Source organism: Somniosus microcephalus, chromosome 2 (assembly GCF_052327205.1).
Source record: "Somniosus microcephalus isolate GS21.2 chromosome 2, FLI_Smic_1.0, whole genome shotgun sequence".
Taxonomy (NCBI): Eukaryota; Metazoa; Chordata; class Chondrichthyes; order Squaliformes; family Somniosidae; genus Somniosus; species Somniosus microcephalus.
In genome coordinates, this window is record NC_140988.1 from 100,759,247 (window position 1) to 100,778,328 (window position 19,082).

General features: G+C 39.3%; 2 protein-coding genes across 4 annotated transcripts in view; one reads left to right on the top strand and one right to left on the bottom strand.

Annotated features, from left to right (window-relative positions):
- Positions 1-19,082, bottom strand: part of lrba (LPS-responsive vesicle trafficking, beach and anchor containing) — a 991,104-nt gene that overhangs the window by 390,137 nt on the left and 581,885 nt on the right. For both annotated transcript variants that reach the window (XM_086011652.1, XM_086011642.1), the window contains exon 39: positions 16,568-16,704. In XM_086011652.1, the coding sequence (XP_085867778.1) occupies positions 16,568-16,704 (137 nt within the window). The remainder of the gene's footprint in view (positions 1-16,567; positions 16,705-19,082) is intronic.
- Positions 10,465-14,077, top strand: mab21l2 (mab-21-like 2). Of its 2 annotated transcripts, XR_015081746.1 has the most exons (2): positions 10,465-12,246; positions 12,784-14,077. XR_015081746.1 is itself a non-coding variant. In XM_086011663.1 (1 exon), the coding sequence occupies exon 1, from the start codon at positions 11,041-11,043 to the stop codon at positions 12,118-12,120; it is 1,080 nt and encodes a 359-aa protein (XP_085867789.1). In that variant the 5' UTR covers positions 10,465-11,040; the 3' UTR covers positions 12,121-12,440. The 2 variants fall into 2 exon arrangements, 1 of the variants encoding a protein (XP_085867789.1); XM_086011663.1 differs by lacking the exon at positions 12,784-14,077 and having other exon boundaries at positions 10,465-12,440.

A 19,082-nucleotide genomic window follows, 5' to 3' on the forward strand; every position in this document is an offset into this window, starting at 1 on the left:
TCAAGTCTTAGCAATACTGAATTATAGAAACATGTTAATGTGTTATGATGTTTGGTAATAGACATACCTATTTAAAAGACATTATTTTTTGCAAAAATATGAAAACACAACTTTCAGATTACCCAATCTTTTAGTGCATTTCAGTTATAGCAGTCAATGGTTGCCTAAAACAGGTTCATAAAAAAACACTAACCTTCTACAGGCTAAGTGATTCAGAGAAGAAGAATGCATTTTAAACAGTTACATAAAGGTTTTGATCCTAAGCATAAATCAATCCTGCATCAATAAACTAAGCTCCAATGCTATCTTCACATGCCTAGTTTTATTTGTGACATCTCTTTTGTAAACTTCAAACACACGAAGGCCTCAAACTTGATGTAATAACAAGCGTGATGATATACCGTTACTGCTGGCAAGTTAGCTGTGCTCAATTTCAGAGGATCCATAAGACAGGCTGTTATGTTGTTAATGATTATGTAGTTAAAGTGTGACAAAAAAATTTCCACTAATAAACTGTTTCAGTTCAACATAATTAGTTGCTTACGTCTGCAGAAATATAAAATTATAACTAATTTTATCTAACTTACACGTGCTACTGAAATGGTGCATCGGATTATTAGCAGCAAACAAAACCACCAGACATACAAAAGGTCAATAACCTGACTCAGGCTTGCAGAAGAGGAATATTAGTAAATTTATTTAAGAAAGGAGGGGGAGAGAAAACAGGGAACTGCAGACCAGTTAGCCTGACATCAGTCGTCGGGAAAATGCTGGAATCCATTATTAAGGAAGTGGTAACAGGGCACTTAGAAAATCATAACCTGATTAGTCAGAGTCAGCATGGTTTTATGAAAAGGAAATCGTGTTTAATAAATTTATTAGAGTTTTTGAGGATGTAACTAGCAGGGTAGATAAAGGGGAACCAGTGGATGTAGTTTTTTGGATTTCCAAAAGACATTCGATAAGGTACCACATAAATGATTGCTACGCAAGATAATGGCTCATGGGGTTGTGGGTAATATATTAGCATGGATAGAGGATTGGTTAATGGACAGAAAACAGAGAGTAGGGATAAACGGGTCATTTTCCAGTTAGCAGGCTGTAACTAGTGGTGTGCCGCAAGGATCAGTGCTTGGGCCTCAGCTATTTACAATCTATATTAATGAATTAGATGAAGGGACTGAGTGCAATATATCCAAGTTTGCTGACGATACAAAGCTAGGTGGGAAAGTAAGCTGTGAGGAGGACACAAAGAGCCTGCAAAGGGATATAGACAGGTTAAGTGAGTGGGCAAGAAGGTGGCAGGTAGGAGTATAATGTGGGGAAATGTGAGGTTATTCACTTTGGTAGGAAGAACAGGAAAACAGAAAAACATTTAAATGGTGAGAACCTATTAAATGTTGGTGTTCAGAGAGATTTAGGTGTCCTCGTACAGGAAACACAAAGTTAGCATTCAGGTACAGCCAGCAATTAGGAAGGCAAATGACATGTTGGTCTTTATTGCAAGGGGGTTGAAGTACAAGAGTGAGGAAGTCTTGTTACAATTGCACAGGGCTTTTGTGAGACCACGCCTGGCTTGCCTTAGAGGCGGTGCAACGAAGGTTCACTCGATTGATCACCGGGATGAGAGGTTGAGTAGATTGGACCTATAGTCTCTGGAGTTTAAAAGAATGAGAGGTGATCTCATTGAAACATATAGGATTCTGAGGAGGATTGACAGGGTAGATGCTGAGAGGTTGTTTCCCCTGGCTAGGGAGTCTAGAACTATACAGCATAGTCACAGGATAAGGGGTCGGCCATTTAAGACTGAGATGAGGAGGTATTTCTTCACTCACGAGGGTTGTGAATCTTTGGAATTCTCCACCAGAAATGGCTGTGGATGCTAAATCATTGAGTATATTCAAGGCAGAGATAGATAGATTTTTGGACTCTAGGGAAATCAAGGGATATGGGGGAAAGTGGAGTTGAGGTTGAAGATCAGCCATGATCTTATTGAATGGTGGAACAGGCTTGAGGGCCATACTCCTGCTCCTAATTCTTATGTTCTTAATGTTCTCCTCTTAGCCTCCTCTGCTCCAAGGAGAATAACCCCAGCTTCTCTAGTCTACGCACGTAACTAATTCCTCATCCCTGGAACCATTCCAGTGAATCTCTTCTGTACCCTCTCCAAAGTCTTCAGGCCCTTCCTAAAGTGTGGTGCCCAGAATTGGACACAACACTTCAGCTGGGTCTGAACGAGTGTTTTATATATGTTTAGCATAACTTCCTGGCTTGTGTACTCTGTGCCTCTATTTATAATTCCCAGGATCCCATATCCTTTATTAACTGCTTTGTTAACCGGTCGTGCCACCTTCAGAAATTTGTGCACAAGCACCCCCAGGTCTCTTTGTTATTGCACCCCCTTTAAAATTGCACCATTTAGTGCTAATGGTCTCTCCTCATTCTCCCTACCAAAATGCATCACCTCACACTTCTCTGCGTTGAATTTCATCTGCCATGTGAACGCCCATTCCACCAGCCTGTCTATGTGAAGACCAGAAACGGATTTTAAAGTAGAGCCTGAGTGAGGAAATGATCTACAGGTCATGGAAGCTGAAGAGGGGAATGAAACTCCAACACAATCAGGCCGGGGTTGTCCAGAAACGGCAGTGGAAAGCCACGAATCTTTGGAGCTGGCAACAGTACAGAGTCAAGATGGGATCAGGAACTGAGTAGGAGAGGGATGCAAGCTATGGACCACGAGAAGGCCAGATAAACATAGGAGAAATCACAGAAGGGATGCAGCTTTTGACACAAATCTGTGACAGGGAGCCATGACAGGTCAGTGATCAGTTCAGATACTATTAATTCACCATCAGCTGACATTACAGGGAAGTGTAAAAAGTATAACAGTTAAGTGTGGACATTTTAACATTGGAATTCCCATAGGAAACATTTATATAGCAGTTGCCAATGGAGCTGGTGACTCACATAAAGAGAAAGGTTTGTTTTTAAAAAAAAAAGAAAAAAAAGTTATGCATATATAAAATACTTTAAAAATGATCCATCTGAATTTTATAGGTGGCTTTTAACAGAACTAAGTTCTCAGCGAAACATCTTTTTAAGAGACCATAATAGCTTGTTGAAAGCCAAGAGTTAATACTTGAGTACACTGTTAGAAAATTTAGCAAACTAGTTATTTTCGAGCATTCATCAGCACTTAATTAAACATTTAATTTCCAACAAAAAGGACACTTTGCCTGAAGAGTAATCAATCAGACAAGTGAATAAGTGTAAATTATTTGCAAATCTCTCAAAATGGTGCCTTGCATTATAATTTAGGCGTTTATAAAGAGTTTTGATGGGCCGAATGGTCTTCTCCCATCCCTGGCTTTACTTATGATATATTGGGTTAAAATCAGTCAGATCAAATAATTTGTTGTGAAATTATGCTTTAATCAGGATCATTTGTGACAAATATTGGAAAAAAATCACATGACATTTTCAATTGAAAGTTTTACTGAACAAAGATCAGAAATTCATCTTTTTGGAAAAAAAACTTTAAAGCTGCATTAATATTGTAACCATCAGTCTAACACTGGTAGCTACAGAAATTGAATTGCAGCTGGCAATACTTGATATACGCTCCTTGGCTGTACATCAATCTCTGCATATGCGCCTTTAAACGCATGCCTAAAGCTCCATTCCCACCTGTTAAATTGTTTAACATTTTGAGAGTGCCTGCTTTATCAAAACATTTTTTTAAACTCTGTAAATCTATAAAGTGCTCCCCACCAATATTTTTTAAACCTGGCCTCACACAGCACTGCCCAAGCAGCCTCCTCTCCAGGAGTATGGTACTGCAGAGCTCCAGAGTTATATTGGACCTGACTCCTGTGTTACACTCATTTTTGTGTCACTTTGAAGCAGAGTCCACTTGACGGGGGCACAAAAATGATAGTATGACTGCAGTATAAGAGTCAAATATCAGGGAAGTACCCAAAGTATATCAAGTGAAAATTTGTAGATTATGATAATAGTACATCTAAATTTTCCATTATTTTATTTTTTGTTAAAATAATCATTTTTGATCAAGGTACTACCTCTTATTTTACCTTATCTAATTTTTTTAACTAGAGTTCTACTAGAGTGGGTGTGCTATGCGTATCACTCACACAAAGGCAAAAGTAATGTTTTAATCCAGATACAAATTATTCCTCACACATTACTGCTATAGTCATTTCTATTATATGCAAATCTATTTAAGATGGCTTTGTTTATTCCAACCCATCATACAGAACAAGATTCCACTGTATGGCATATGTATTTTTTTTTAAGTTCCCAGCCTTAAAGACAAAATGCAAAAGGCAAAAGTTCAATATCTTCTTACAGTATGATTTACGACTCAGATACCATACAGTAAATTAATGCACAGTAGTAAAAGGACATTTAAGACAGACATGCCAGATAGTTAAATTTACCCAGAAAAATATTTTCTCTTGCAAAAGTAAACAGGATTACAACTGTCAGACAGAGGCACCTACCAAAACCATTAACCAGCCCCAGCAGAGAACGGAATACTGTATGCATCACTGAATAATTGTTTTTCAAGCCTATACTTTCCCTTCAGCAATTTGAGCTTCATCACTAGCGCAGGAATTTATTAATGTGACAGGTCAAGACATTAGTATCTCCCCATACTATTTTTCTGTAAATGGCAATGCAGTGCAAGTTTGCAGAGCACATGGTCCACGGACAAAGAATCATAGAATGGTTACAGCACAGTAGGAGGCCATTCAGCCCATCGAGCCCATGCCGGCTCTCTGCAAGAGGACTTCAGCTCGTCCCACTCCCCCGCCCTTTCCCCGTAGCACTGAATTTTTGTTTCCTTCAGGTACTTATCCAATTCCCTTTTGAAAGCCATGATTGAATCTGCCTCTACCACCCTTTCAGGCAGTGTGTTCCAGATCATAACCACTCGCTGCGTAAAAAAGCTTTTCGTCATGTCGCCATTCTTGTAAATCTTTTCTGCGCCCTCTCTAAGGCCTTCACATCCTTCCTGAAGTGCAGTGCCCAGAATTGGACACAATCCTCCAGTTGAGGCCGAACCAGTTTTTTATAAAGATTCATCATAACTTCCTTGCGTTTGTACTCTATGCCTCTATTTATAAAACCCAGGATCCCATATGCGTTTTGTAACTGCTTTCTCAACCTGCCCTGCCACCTTCAACGAGTTGTGCATATATACACCCCTTGTCTCTCTGTTCCTCCACCCCTTTTAGAATTGTACTCTTTAGTTTATATTGCCTCGTCACATTCTTCCAACCAAAATGTATCACTTCGCACTTTTCTGCGTTAAATTTTATCTGTCACGTCTGGCCATTCCACCAGCCTGTCAATGTCCTCTTGAGATCTATCACTATCCTCCACACTGTTCACTATACTTCAAAGTTTTGTGTCATCTGCAAATTTTGAAATTGTGCACTGTACACCCAAGTCATTAATATACATTAAGAAAAGCAGTGGTTCTAGTACCGACCCCGGGAAACACCACTGTATACCTTCCTCCAGTCCGAAAAACAACCATTCACCACTACTCTCTGTTTCCTGTCACTTAGCCAATTTCATATCCATGCTGCCACTGTCCCTTTTATTCATTAGCAGGTCAGACTCCAGCAACATGTAAAAGTAAAACTGAAAACACAGGTAATTATATAACCAGTGTATAGATAATATTCAGCTGCTGCGCCATACCTTAAAATCATGCACATGTTAAAGCCAAGTAAGTTATTATCTCATCTTTAAAAATTACTAAACATAAAAAAAATTCAAGAATGAATTTCTTTGCCACGTCATCCAATTGCATGTCATGTGATGATATCACAATTGACAACAGATAGCACTTTAAGAAAAAGCTTTTACAGTGATGTCACTGGAACCACACTGCAAAGTGAACAGTGAATACAATTTATACATTTAAAATTGATATTCCATCTATCTTTTCTCATTTAAATGACCAAGATATGATATAAACAAAGTATACAATGTAAAGCTGAGCGATTGTATGTGACACCTTTTGGATCAGTCCCTGCCTGGAATACAAGTGATATCATATAGCTCCTCGTCACATATCCTCTATACACTGAGAAAACAGTTTATTGACTTTATTTGTAACACTCTCAAATGGAATTTAAAAGTTTAGTTGTGCACCATTGTAAATTCAAATTTATGAATCCAGATTTTGGTCATTTATTATGGTTATAAATTGCAACCTTTCAACTATTCTATGATTTGGCAACAAAACTTTTTTGTATTTTTCAAGATAGTCATGTTTTATTACAATTAACAATTTGAAAAGTACTACTGCTTAAATTTAGAACTAGGTACCATTTCTCCAACTAAAAACACTGCTTTTTGGTGCACAGATTATTTTATAGTAGTTGACTGGTTAGAAGTGAAGTTTTATTTGAAATGAGTAGGAACTTTATCAACCCCAAAATTGCTAGGCTTGACAGAACCTCAACATTTAATGTATGTATCTAAAAGCCTTCACATTTTCTTTAAATTTAGTTGAATTGTTGGCAAACTAAATCAATCATATTTTTCTCTCACAAATTTCAAATATCAAAGCTTCAGCAACAAGCTCAAAAATATTTAAATCATTAAAATGACTTCACTAGTCTTAACTTTATTGTTTGTTGTATCATAATGTTCTGAATTTGTCTGGTTTGCCCAGTTACAAAAATGAAATGTGCACTATTCATCCCAGTACGAAAGCTGTCACCATCATGTGAAACAATCATCAGTTTACATCAATGTGCTTGTCTGTTGGCACTGTACAGCTCAAAGTGTTTCATACTAATGGTATTCTTTGTGCCAGCTGATCATCATATTGGAGAAAAAATGGACTGGAATGGTTGATCTGAGTATACATTTAAGCTGTGTTATAATTGCCCAGAGATTATTACATTACATTGAAGAATTTCCAATCTTCAATCAGATGCTGCTCTGGTCAGGACACTTAGAACAGAGTCTGTATCTGTTTTTTGAACACAGAATACACATTTCAGATACAGAAAAATATATAAATATAAGTAAAATGTGAATAAAATCAATATTCAGTATGTATTATAGAGTCCTCTCAATTGTTTTAACTGGCTTAAATCTCACTGCTGCTAATATAGATAGGTACATGAATCATGAAGTAGCACAATGTACCACACACTTGTGTCAACACTAATGAAGGTCAAAATGATGAACGACCATAATATAATGCACCCATATTAGCAAACCACACATTGCTAAAAATTAAAGCTGTAGGAATGCTACAGTACTTATAAACAATTAGATCAGGATTGCAATTTGTTTTTCCAAAGATACTTTTTCAAAAAATGTAGTAGCAGTCATACAGAGCACCACAGCTTTGATGAAACTAAAACATGTAAAATCCCCAAACTATAAAAGTGTTAAAGAAAAAAATTCTCTTGAATCACAACAGAAAAGTTGCAAGATGCTTATTTTAAAAAACTAAATTCTGACACGTCACAAAAAAGCTAACAATTCATTAAATTTTGCAGATTAGCTTCATCCAAAGAAAATGGGAAAAACAATGTTATACGCAATTAACAAAATAATCACACAGTGCATGCTTCTGATGTAATACTACTCTGTACTCACATTTGCCTTGGTTATTCAAACATACATAAAAAGTAGACAAGTATACATTAAACGGTTAAACTGGTAAAACAACTAGAAGTTTTAGCCATCAAAAACTAGCACCCCAGTATTGATGAAGAAAGGTTAGATTTTAGCAGCCATTTAGTTACCTCATTTTCCTTTCCCAGGTCCTTCATATTTAATGAAACAGCTACAAAACAAAAGGAGTTTTAATGTGGTAATATAACCCAAATCAGTATATCCTTTTAAGAATCATATTAGCACATTAAACTGCTTTGTATACAACATGATCTTTCATCTGCTAGAAGGCCAAAGTAATTTCAATAAAAGACAATTGTAATCTTTCTGAACTGCAACCAAGATAGGGCAAAAATATTATGCTGTCTTTAAAATAATTGCTAACAAAACACTGATAAATGGCAGTAAATTTCCCTTAATTATTGGTCAAAAAATAGTCCAGTGCTATTTGGCACCTTAGATTATTGAGTAGGACCATGCCAATAAAAGGTACCAACACTTACCACTATTATGTTAAAATATTGCAGCAATGTCATCACCTGTCCAGTCTGAATAAAGTGTGTGTGGGGACCGGCTGTCTTATTTACATTTTAGCTCAATCTCACCCCCCTCTGGATTTGTGTGCTTTTCCTAAGACCTCGCAGATAAAGGTGCTGCTCCTCCCTGCTATAATACACACCATAAACACAGGGTAAGCTAAACAAACATGTTGTGGAGCAACCAAAGAGAAAGTCCAGCCTCTCATAATGTATTTATTGTCAGGGAGCAGACCTCCTCCTCCCCAGGCTCATTAGTTGAAGTATGATGAGAGGTGGTAAAGAGTGAATGCAGTTCAATTCATTGAGGGCTTTCAAGTGGCTCTCAAGATGGAGCGCTCTTTCTGTTTCTGTCTCCCTCACTCATTCTCTCTGTACAGAATCCTGTTCTAGCGGCCTGCCAATTTCTATTTAATGCACCCTCAAGGAAGTGCTGATGGACTCAAAAAAACCAACATCGTGCTAAAGGGTGGCAAGGCTCTTCAATTACAGCTTCTGATACGGTCGCCTTTAATTATTCATGCTAAGAAGACTGCTTTCACAGGATTTGTGCCGATAACGTTTTCATAGCAATATGGTAACAGTTCCAGAGCCAGCACACCTTTAAATCATATGGAGTTCACATTGTCAATGCATTTAAGTAAATAATTTAATATTCCTTTCTATTTAGCTTTACAAACCCATATAATACCACGAATTCGGGGCTGTTATATGCAGTGCATTGAGTGGAGCCATTATGTGCCGTGAAAATCCGTAATGAAAAGTGCGATTAAGGAAGGATACTTTGGTTGAAGGACTCTTGAATTAATTGACGCCTCCCTGAAAACGGCGGGACTGATCGTTTGGATGTTGGTTACATTACCAACGCCATCAGTAGCTCCTAAACATAGCTAGGGATATTGAATTATAAGGATTGCAACAAATCAGCCGTTTCAAATAATTCTTAGTAAATGGCCTTTCGTACCTTAAATTAAGTATGTGTTTTTTTTTAAGGTTATACTTTTTTTTGTTTGTTTAGTACAACTTTATCAAAGTCCGCCTTTAAAATCAGAGAACCCTCTGGAATTGCCCCACAGCAGTCAGTCTGTGCCTTTTCAGCGTGGGCTCAAGGCTCCGCCGGCTGTCGTCAGCTGGAAACATTCAGCCTCGCATCCTGCAGCAACAACGTGGCTTGAAGAGGTTTGTTTTAGCAAAATATTAAATGAAACAAGTTGGTGAAAAGGAGACGAGACAAATCTATGGCTGAGTCCGTATGTTTGGCGCAACTACAAGGCGGCTGGAAAGTAAAGCCCGCCGGCCTGTCCATGGCCACGGACAAGCCCACAGAAAGAGCGGTGTCGCGGCCAGGGTCTGAACACACCAGCCCGCCCGAGAAGGAAACGGGAAAGAGCTCCGTTCGAAGATTAGTAATGTTTGACCTAGATTGAAACTACCGCCGCTCGTCACCCAGTTACAGCAGCATAAAATCTTTCAATGTACAATGTTCGAACCTCCAAAAGTTCTGTCTTAAACTTTATTTTGAAGTACCATTTTTATATACCCACCAATTCATTATCAGGGCTCGGTGTCAAACACGAATCTCAATTTTAATGTCATATGTGCAGGCATGTACTTCCAAAAATGATTTCATTCCAATTTTTCGGAATGCACTGGATATTCACGGAAACAAATGTAAACTGCAAACCCGTCCAAAGTAGATAGATGTATCCATTTGATTTTTGAAGTCTATGTACAGAGATATGAAAATGCATTTCCAAAAGTAGACAATCCCAGTTTGAAAATTCAGTTCGTTTCGTTTCGTTTCTATTTGTGGCCGCACTCACAAAATGTATGTTTTTAAAAATCAACATTTAGCATAGCTATTAAGATCGCTCTCAATAGATCGCAAATTCTTCAATTTATTTTGCTATACGTGCAAAATAATAAACATTGGTATAAAAGATTGGATATAAAGGAGTAAATTAAACCCGCTCCAGCCTGCCCGCCCGAGCTCCCTGCTCAGTCCCAGCCCGCCCGAGCTCCCTGCTCAGCCCCAGCCCGCCCGAGCTCCCTGCTCAGCCCCAGCCCGCCCGAGCTCCCTGCTCAGCCCCAGCCCGCCCGCCCGAGCTCCCTGCTCAGCCCCAGCCCGCCCGCCCGAGCTCCCTGCTCAGCCCCAGCCCGCCCGCCCGAGCTCCCTGCTCAGTCCCCGCCCGCCCGAGCTCCCTGCTCAGCCCCAGCCCGCCCGCGCCCCCTGCCCTGCCCAGCCTCAGTGTGCAAGATGTGGCAGACACGGCAAGAGTTGCTTTTTTTTTAACCCGCTGTATCCAATCTCCGTCCCCACCGCGCCCATTGGTCAGAGTCTTGACAGCTCGCCGCGAATTGGTCGACTTCAGCAGCACGTGCGCGTCGGGTTCGGCCTCCCGGCGTTCAGAGCGCATGCTCAGCTTGGCAGGGACCATTCATAAACTAAACTCTTACACACTTCCTGAGCGTGGGGAAAAGTGGTCACAGGAATAAAAACAGTCAAAATCAGGGGCAGAGAGAGAGAGAGAGAGAGCAATGAAAGATAACAGCCAAACTTCGTCACTTACATTTAATGCTTCAAAACAGCGACAATCGCCACTGCTTAAAACAATTCATTTTGAAGAAACAAGTTGTTGATTTTGGAGGACTTAGTTGACATTTGTATTTTGACTTCCTCACTTCTCTCTCCCCTCTATCACATTAAATTCAATGCACTTGTTTCAGGTTTGTACCAGTTAAAAAGTGGGTGCCCACGGAACACCAGTAAGCATTGGATCCCTCAACCTATTGCGAGACTCCGGTGTACAGCCCGGACCTGAGTCCCAACATGATCGCGGCTCAAGCCAAGCTGGTCTACCAGCTGAACAAGTACTACAACGAGCGATGCCAGGCTAGGAAAGCCGCGATCGCTAAGACCATTCGAGAGGTGTGCAAGGTGGTCTCCGATGTCCTTAAAGAAGTGGAAGTCCAAGAGCCTCGCTTCATCAGCTCTCTTAGCGAGATCGAAACGCGCTTCGAAGGGTTGGAGGTGATCGCTCCAACAGAATTTGAGGTGGTCCTCTACCTGAACCAAATGGGGGTCTTCAACTTCGTGGACGATGGCTCGCTGCCTGGCTGCGCTGTGCTAAAACTAAGCGACGGGCGCAAGAGGAGCATGTCCCTTTGGGTCGAGTTCATTACAGCTTCGGGCTACCTGTCAGCCCGGAAGATCCGTTCCAGATTTCAGACCCTGGTGGCACAGGCAGTGGACAAATGCAGTTATCGAGATGTGGTGAAGATGGTGGCGGACACGAGCGAGGTAAAGCTAAGGATCAGGGAGCGTTACGTGGTGCAGATCACGCCAGCTTTCAAATGTACAGGCATCTGGCCCAGGAGTGCGGCTCAGTGGCCCATGCCACACATCCCCTGGCCCGGGCCGAACCGGGTGGCCGAAGTCAAGGCTGAAGGCTTCAACCTCCTGTCTAAAGAGTGCTATTCCCTGACAGGCAAGCAGAGCTCGGCCGAGAGCGACGCTTGGGTTTTACAGTTCGGCGAAGCGGAGAACCGGCTACTTATGGGGGGCTGCAGGAAAAAGTGCCTATCCGTTTTAAAGACTTTGCGCGATCGACACCTCGAATTGCCAGGGCAGCCCCTCAATAACTACCATATGAAGACACTACTACTCTACGAATGCGAGAAACACCCCAGAGAAACCGACTGGGACGAGTCATGCCTCGGCGACCGCCTCAACGGCATTCTGCTCCAGCTCATCTCCTGTCTCCAGTGCCGGAGGTGTCCTCATTACTTTCTTCCAAACCTAGATCTTTTTCAAGGAAAGCCTCATTCCGCTCTGGAAAGCGCGGCTAAACAGACATGGCGATTGGCGAGAGAAATTCTTACCAATGCAAAAAGCCTCGATAAGCTATAGTAGAACTTACACTCCCAGCAAACCTACTCAACAATTATTGCAAGGCACAAAATTTGAACTCACTAAATGATTAAAACAAAAAGACTTTAAAAGAAGCAAACGGACTTGACGTGAAACAGATCCAAGGTACATTTTAAACTAAATGTGACAGTTTTGTTTAGATGTTGTCAGCCTGTGAGGAACCTTTATTTAAGTATGCACAGTCTTTTAAAGGCCAAGAAAATTTCTGTTGTAAAATGTATTTTGCGTGCCAACTTCAGACTCTGTGCCCCTAAAAGAAACGTGTAATAATGGTAATAAAATTATTTACCTTACCTGCACTTTTTGTCAGTTAATTTACATCGGAATAGATTCGTTTGGTTATGTTATTGATATATTTATTGTGCTTTTGAAATTGTTATTTCAGAGTTACATTTTCCCCACAATATTAAAGAGTTTGCAAGTAAAATTTTATATACACGTAGGAGAAAAATTACAATATAAAATGGCCTCGATCAATCTTTAAAGTTTTTTTTAAACTGCAAGAATTTAGCGAATGTTAGTGGTTCGATTCCCTTCATCACTTTTTATAATTGCATATTAAATTCAATAAATGCCATTTATGTTTAACACTATAACTAAAACTAAAAAAAACTTTAATTTTCTTCCTTTAATTTTTTTTAGACGTTGCATCGATTTGTTTTAGAATTATTCCAGACCCCTAACGCTACTAATGAGAAAAAAACTTCGCACAGCATTAAGCCGCCGAGAAATAATTACTCAAGACATTACTGCAGAATTACTTTCAAGAAGCAATAGGTCACGATTGCAAGGATCTTAGAATAAACGCATAAATTTTTCTTTGTCTAGCACGTTCTGATGTCTTCAGGAAAAAAAGGGGGGGAACTGAATTAGGACGGGAAGTAGTCGGTCAGGCTACAACTGTACAGTATACACTAAATTCAGGATAAAGGCAGCACCTCTAACGAGAGGAACAACACCCAAAGGCGCATAGAGCCATTAGATGCCACTGAAGAGGCTGCATCGTCATAGTTTTGAAGTGCCAGAAAAACTTCCAATCTAGGCAAAAATAAAAGCCTCTCTAACAATGGCGCCAGAGAACAACTATAATCTACAAGGCCGAATCTTTAGAGTTAGGCCGCACTCTTACAAAATGTCTTGTCTTGCAGTCCATTACTTGGAATATACATTGTGACTTAGTTTTCATTTGGCATTACTTTAATACAAAGAATAAGATCCGGGAATGTTGCAGCGTGGTGAGTTATTTGATATTGCCAGAAACTTCAAGGGCGGTGAAATCATTTCAATGTTACAGCTCCACTGTATCGTCCACAGGTGTATTTATTTTTTTAAAGTTAACATTGAACTGAACTTTTGCCTCAAAAAAACAGCTGCTGAATAATGGAAACGGTGGTACAGTATATTACTCGGTTGAAATTACAAACCATAAATGTCAGTCCGATTATAGTAACTAAAGATGCAATTGCAGAGGTCAATGTATTAAACAGTGATTTGGGAATTTGTGGAGCGTTTCCATTTAAAAAACGAACTGGCAGTGTCTTTTAATACTTGAAAGTCCTGGTGATCGCCATCTATGTTTATAGTGAGGGCTTAGGTTGCCGTTTTAATATTGCGGTACCACCTTAAATTTGTGTAATTTTCTTGTTCAGTAACATCCTGCAAACCGGATTTCACAATACTGACATTTTTATATCTAAATAATGTAAATTCCCCAAATAAAAATATTTTAAAAATAATATTAAGACCGGGGACGTACGATAAATTCTTCAAATTTTACTGACTTATAGCAAAATCTTCACTTGCATCGAAAGATCAAGTAATGGGTAAACTGTCCAAATCAGAAAAGTCCTTCTTTCGTCTAATTTACTTTTACGTGTCGTTACACTGACGTTGTCATTTTTAGCCTTTCAAATAACCGAACAACAATTGTTTATTTACGTAGAGCAATTCCGGCATTCAACAGGCTTCAGAGCTCGTCTCATTTCAGTTCTCCAGCTACTGTCGGTAATTAAAACACCAAACTGGTGTAAGTGTGAAGCCTGAGGTTATCAGCAAATCTTATCAGAGACTCAGATCTGGTAAGAGCTTGTCAGTCTGTTTTGGTTTCTGGTGTTAAGGACAAACAACAGCAATTTTAAAAAATGCCCAAAATGTCACGATTGGGAAGAGAGGGAAAGGAAAACCATGCTTTAAGATTAAGCTTCAAGTCGACAGAATTGAATATCATAATTTAATTCTTGCATTGGTGATCCGTGCATTTATTCTGTATGTTTACTACAGACATATTATGAAATTAAGCCATGTTGATGACTGATAAAGCAGAACTATTTTATTAAGTATTCTTACGGAGTAGGAAGGGCGCTGTGGTCTTAATTTTAGAAATTGGTTATATGCATGACTGAAGCCTGGCCTGCGTTGTTATGTAAATTTCAACTGAAATCCAATTTAGGTATAGGCCCAGATGAGATAAAAATTTTTATCGTCCATTACAACCAATCTCTGGCGCTGAGGTGTTAGCTTTTTCCTTCGACGATGTGAACATTCAATTCCAGAAACAAGTTATCCTAATGTGTTAAAAAATATATATGTACAACAATACTTTGAATATATTTTCCCCCCAAGATGATCGGAAGCGCCAGATCGCTTTCTGGCTCTTTGGATTTTTCTGTTTGATCTTACCACCGTTTTACATTGAAAGTTGTACAAGTCTAGATTTCCCCTCAAATCCCGAAACCAGGCAAATGTTAAGCATCAATAATAATAGATATGAATTAGATCCTTAAAACACATTTATATTCCCAATAATTTTTAAAGATGTAATAAGGAAAACCTGGCAGCAAGTCCTGCTCTGCCACAATAGTTTACACTTTATCTCAACGTGCCCTGTTAAATATACAAATGTGGAAGAACCTGCAATCTCCAGTCCAAATACACAAACACAGCGGCTTGCTTTAACTTAAATTGAGATGCGTCCATGTTTCAGACTGGTACTGCACGCAATCCAAATCATTAATGATATTTAAAAGCAAACATTACTATTTTAATTCATTTTAAACAGGTTTAGAATTATTTTGTGCATTAACAACACGCTTTCCCGACTTTGTTTTTTGACAGAGCCCCCGGCGTAGAACAGTACCAGCCATCCTGTGACCTTGCACAATAAATTTAAGCGTTGTGACATAAATGTATTATTTTCCAAACTGAAAGACACAAAATACCTTTCAAATCCAAATACATCATGAAAAAGTCAGACCATTTACCCATCCCCCGCCCCGCAACCCTCAAAATTAAGAACACGTAAAAGTACCATGAGATTGAGCACCATCAGCAATACCAGAAAAATTCAATCACAAAATCTAAGATGTTTCCATAGCTATTTTTTTAAAGCGAAATGCTGGCCTAAACGCCACAGCTATCCAAAACGGCCAGAGTACAAAACCTTGGTGGATACCGCGGAAGTGTCAGCTAGATGGCCCCGCAATGGCACTATGGTGAAGAACATTCCAACCTGTTGGGTGATTTTAGATACAATGCAATATTTTGCAATTTCAGAAACCGTTATTAGTGCTCATGAATTTTACAATGGGACACTGATATTCAAGTAAGGTCGATACAATGAAATTAACTTTTAAAATCATTGGGACTCATTCGAAACGTAATTAATTATGGGCTTCATTCTTGCTGTTGTCAATGTTTCCAAAATGTAACTATAAACCAAATAACAGGAACAACCTTAACTAAGGGAGGTTACAGGAAGCGTTGCTGAGCACAAAAAAGCGCTTTAATCGTAAACACGCTGGACTTTTGTGCTTGATGAGCGAATATAAGTCGAGGGGAACCTCTGGTATTATGATGACCGAAAGAGGTAGAATCTGGTAATTACGGCTATGATTCGCAAGGTATTGGCATTTCAAATGTATTTTCCACTGGGTATACAAGATACATTTTAAATTCCCAATGAATACCTTTGTTTCTCAAGTCAAGTAACTACACGCATAAAACTTAGGACCGGTCAAAAGGCAACATTTTCAAAATAAAAGTGATAATTTAACATATTGCAATGCTGCAGACCGATAAAAATATGGTTTAAAACATTCAAAGCAGACAAAAGTGACCAGCTCAACTTTTAAAAGCTGTATATTTAACAGACGAACTGAATTCTGTAACAGAAATCAGAATCGGTATTGAATAAATATTGCATTTTCTTCAAAATGTATACAACAAAATATCTATTGCAATTATAGTGGCATCTGTATGGTAGCTAAGTCGTTGCTATTTTGCTACTTTCTAATGAATGCAAGAGGTCCTGCCCTCTGATGTATACGAGGCAACGTTATGTGTATCAGCAGCTGCTCTGGGGTTAAAATTTGGTGTATTTAAGAGCTGTCATTTAAACACAGTCCCAGATGTGTCAGCGCCGTCTTACCTTGGGGTCTAGTTTTTTATAACTGGGATCTTCGTCGTCCACCTCGAAGTAGAGCTCGGAAGAGGTGATTGACAGGGTTCCCTTAGCAACTACAGCCGGAGCGATGAGCTGGACAGCAGTGGTGAAATTCACAGGTCCTGGGAATAGGTGAACAGGATAGCTTACTAACAATTGTTCGTTTTATTCATATCAAGTAAGAAAAAGCTTCATCAAAAATATGATTTTCAAGCAAATATAGAGAGGCAGTAAGAAAGACATCCACAAATAAATCTGAAATTTAAACAAATCACAATACACCGTGTGTAAACATTACACTAGTGATGTATTGAGAATTAAAAACGATTGGTTTTAGCACAGCCGGGCCTGTACATATTCAGAATTTGCAAAGGAATTTGCTGTAATTATAATCACTTCGTTTACACATTTTGATTTAACAACCTGTAGGATGACCCGTTAAAATGTAGCTATCTTATTTACCAATACTTAATACTCACATAACTTACACTACAGCTAAAATGTATATTTTGCTTAATACGTTTGGAAATGGTCAATGCACTAGAATTGGAACAATGATTGCTTAAGAAAATCACATTTTAACTCTATACGCGGAACAGCTTTTATGGGAATTGCCGTTGTTTTGAGATGCCGGGAATGCACATTTCACAGCTGCCCAGTTGGTTTACAGCTGAATGCACTTCATTGTAATAATCACTAAGTACAAAGGGATTTATAGAAGGGATATCATTTCGCAACAAGAGCATTGAGCCATTAGCTATAAACATACAAAACCGATATAAGTGTTTTATCTGATGTGCTCCAAAAGACAGAATTATGAAAGCTATGTTAAGGGAAAAGGTGAAGGGAAAACATAGATCTAATAATGCACACAGCATGTTTAACGCATTTACGTCATAAAATATTTTATATATTGGAAGCAACTTATAGGCTGAAATACAGTAGTAACCATTATTTTGTTATACGTTTATTTTTAATATTTGATTTAGGAAATGTATAAACTATCGCTGACCATGGTAACTGATATCGTGAAATTTAACGAGGACAATAGAGCTTTCGCAACAACCCAATATGAATTTACTGAAAGAAGCAGCGCTCCTGGGCCATATCTCATACTGCGGCCTGTGCAGATTTCAGAAGCGCTAAAGTTCGCTACTACACTGATGGCTTTATATTAAAAAAAATATACACGACATCAAATCAGGTTCACTCGACGAACTGGTGGAGGTAATCATTCTGTGAGTAATTGCCAAAAAATTTCCAAATTAATTGTCATTTTCATTGATTGCTTAGACCCGAGTAGTCTTTAATCTCTCATCAATCTTAATGTATGCCACCTCGACAATAGCGGGCGATTCTCATGTGAGATTAGAGCAGGATTTGCCCTCTATTCCCAGTCTACAATATACTGTGTTTGCAGATGGTCAGCAGATAGATACAAAACCGCCTTGATTTCCCCAAGCTCTTTCAAAAATGGATGGAATCACCATCTCGTGTTCTCTGCCGTCTCGCCGTGCCCTTAATGCATTAACATGTAATACAGGAGAGAAATAACATTTTTCAATCACGGTGAGACATTCAATTACAATGAGAACACAGCAGCCATCTGCAATGATCTGGCATTGCACACAGCCCATGGGCTCCTATAGGAGACCCCTGATAACTTCCAGTTAATTTACACTACAGACTTTATTAGAAAGGATTACTGCTTAATCCTATTCCCAATGTCAAGATTTTATAATTAAACCCTGCTCTCACCCCTTTACACTGTCTACTGCGGATATCTGCGCTGTATTGGGAAAGTGGCTACATCGCAAAATAATTTCACACTTGTTACTTTAGTTGAGGGCGAAGTTGAAAACAAAATTTAAACAGCAAATAGTGTTATTTACCTATACATCTGTAGATGAAATCATTTTAAATGAACAGTTCCAAAGTCAAGCACTATACAACGCATTTTTAATGAACGTGGCTGTTTCCATGTCGTGTTGTAATACAGAAGATCCCAAACACTAAATGTATAATTTATAAATGTGTTACCGCATACATGGTATAGACATAACACGTCGCTGGGTTTTATTTCCTCGAATTATGTTTACTATAAATACGGTTTCAAACACTAATTTGATGATGTCAATAATTGCTAATCTCTATTACCACTTTAGGAACATTTCCCTCTGTACTACAAGCTATCTTCCCCCCTTTGCCTTCAGACGAGCAGCCCCCTCTCCCCCGCACCTGACCACAGAAAGTATTCTCAGTCTACTTTTTTTTCTGCCCCCTCTCGCAGCGGTGGCAGCAATCCGGTTCCAACCGCACCCTAGCGGAAAGATCAATCCTCCTTCCTTGCACCCAGCATTGGCAGCTATCCCCTTCCCTCTCCAGCGCTGCTCCTCGTTTCCCCTTTCCAATTGCCAGTGTGGTGACATCCGAGCTCCCTCCCCACCCTCCACGGCCGGAGATGGCAGCAAATCGTCGCCCACCTGCCCTGAAATTCAGT